This window comes from Aplysia californica, unplaced genomic scaffold, assembly GCF_000002075.1.
Source record: "Aplysia californica isolate F4 #8 unplaced genomic scaffold, AplCal3.0 scaffold01170, whole genome shotgun sequence".
Lineage (NCBI taxonomy): Eukaryota > Metazoa > Mollusca > Gastropoda > Aplysiida > Aplysiidae > Aplysia > Aplysia californica.
The window spans coordinates 100,959-102,367 of NW_004798440.1; the positions used below are offsets into that span (position 1 = coordinate 100,959).

A 1,409-nucleotide genomic window follows, 5' to 3' on the forward strand; every position below is an offset into this window, starting at 1 on the left:
ATGCTACACTATAACTAGCTGGGTACCCGTTCAATAAACGGACTCAAAAGAACCGATCATCGTCAAGTCATTGTGGAACCAGTTCCGCACTGCTTGTGAACTGACGCCTCACTTGTTTACAATGGTGTCTTAGAAGACGGACTTTCCCCAAGATCAGATCTAAACGAAACTAGTGAAAAACTGAAAATTAAACTACAGTGACTTCAGACTCCTTAATTAATATAACTGTGCACCTTTTAAATGATTCTGAACCACCGTTATTTTTTTTCAAATTCGAAAGTTAAGTAGTTCGGAAGTTTTAGGCAACCGAAGTGATGACTTTCACAAATATAATATATATAGAGAGATAACAGATCAAATCGCTCTCAGCCACACTCAGCTGTCGTCTCGATTCTTGTTGTTGCCAATATATCGCGATTTTGCCATCGTTTTGACAGTTTGTCAACTTCGCGATTTTGCTACTATTTTGAGAGTTTGCCAATGTATCAATAATTTGGCCAACGTATCGCGATTTTGCCACTGTTTTGAAAGTTTGTTATTATTCGCGATTTTTTGGTCAATGTATCGCGATTTTGCCACTGTTTCCAGAGTTTGTGCAAAAGTTCTCCTTGCGCAATATTAGCCTACAATTTCACAATTTCGAAGTAGGCGGCGACGTCACTCTGCTTGTACCAGTAGTGGCTGCAGTGTTGGTGAACCCCCACACGCACGATGTCGTTGGGATTCAGGAAGATAAGACGGCTGTGGGAGGCACTGTCCAGGGCGTACTTCTCCGCATCAAAACCGTGGTGGAAAGACCGACCCCTAGACAGAGACGAGAAAGATAAGATAAGATAAGATACGATAAGATAAGATAAGATAAGATAATGCATGTACTTTATTATCCCAGAGGGAAATTTTTCTTGGCTGTACAGGACCGTAAAAATATGTACATCATTCAGGTTTACATAAAAACTCTAAATTATATATTATTACTCTCATTAAAATTCGGCATGAAAAGAGAGAGAAGTAAAGCTGACAAAATGTACATGTTACTTCAGAGAGTAACAAACACAAAAAAAGAAGCGAGAAAGATCAGGTCGATAGACGTTTGATCGAAACGAGCAAACCACACCAACGCACCTGCCCCGCCAACCAGCCGCTCTAAAACAGTAGATTGTATCTACCTTTTACATACAGAATCTCAAATACTCTTGGTGGGTGGTTGGCGGGTGCTCTGGTGTAGTTTATTCCTTCTTTGCTATTCGACATCTGTCGTCTTTATCTCCCATAGGTTTTACGCCCCAATCAACACGATTAGATTATTTTTTAGGCGGGACCATCTTCAAAAGGACCGAGCCGGATGTGAAATTCGTGTAAATAGTTTTCCCCAAAAAGACAGAACGTGGGTCCAAGATAAAGCTCACCCC

General features: G+C 40.7%; 1 protein-coding gene across 1 annotated transcript in view; it reads right to left on the bottom strand.

Moving 5' to 3' along the window:
* Positions 1 to 239: 239 nt before the first annotated feature.
* Positions 240 to 1,409, bottom strand: part of LOC101861555 (serine/arginine-rich splicing factor 6) — a gene marked incomplete at its 5' end in the record, with an annotated part of 29,689 nt that continues 28,519 nt past the window's right edge. Inside the window, 1 exon segment of the mRNA XM_013090190.1 lies at positions 240 to 804. Coding sequence (XP_012945644.1) covers positions 624 to 804 — 181 coding nt within the window.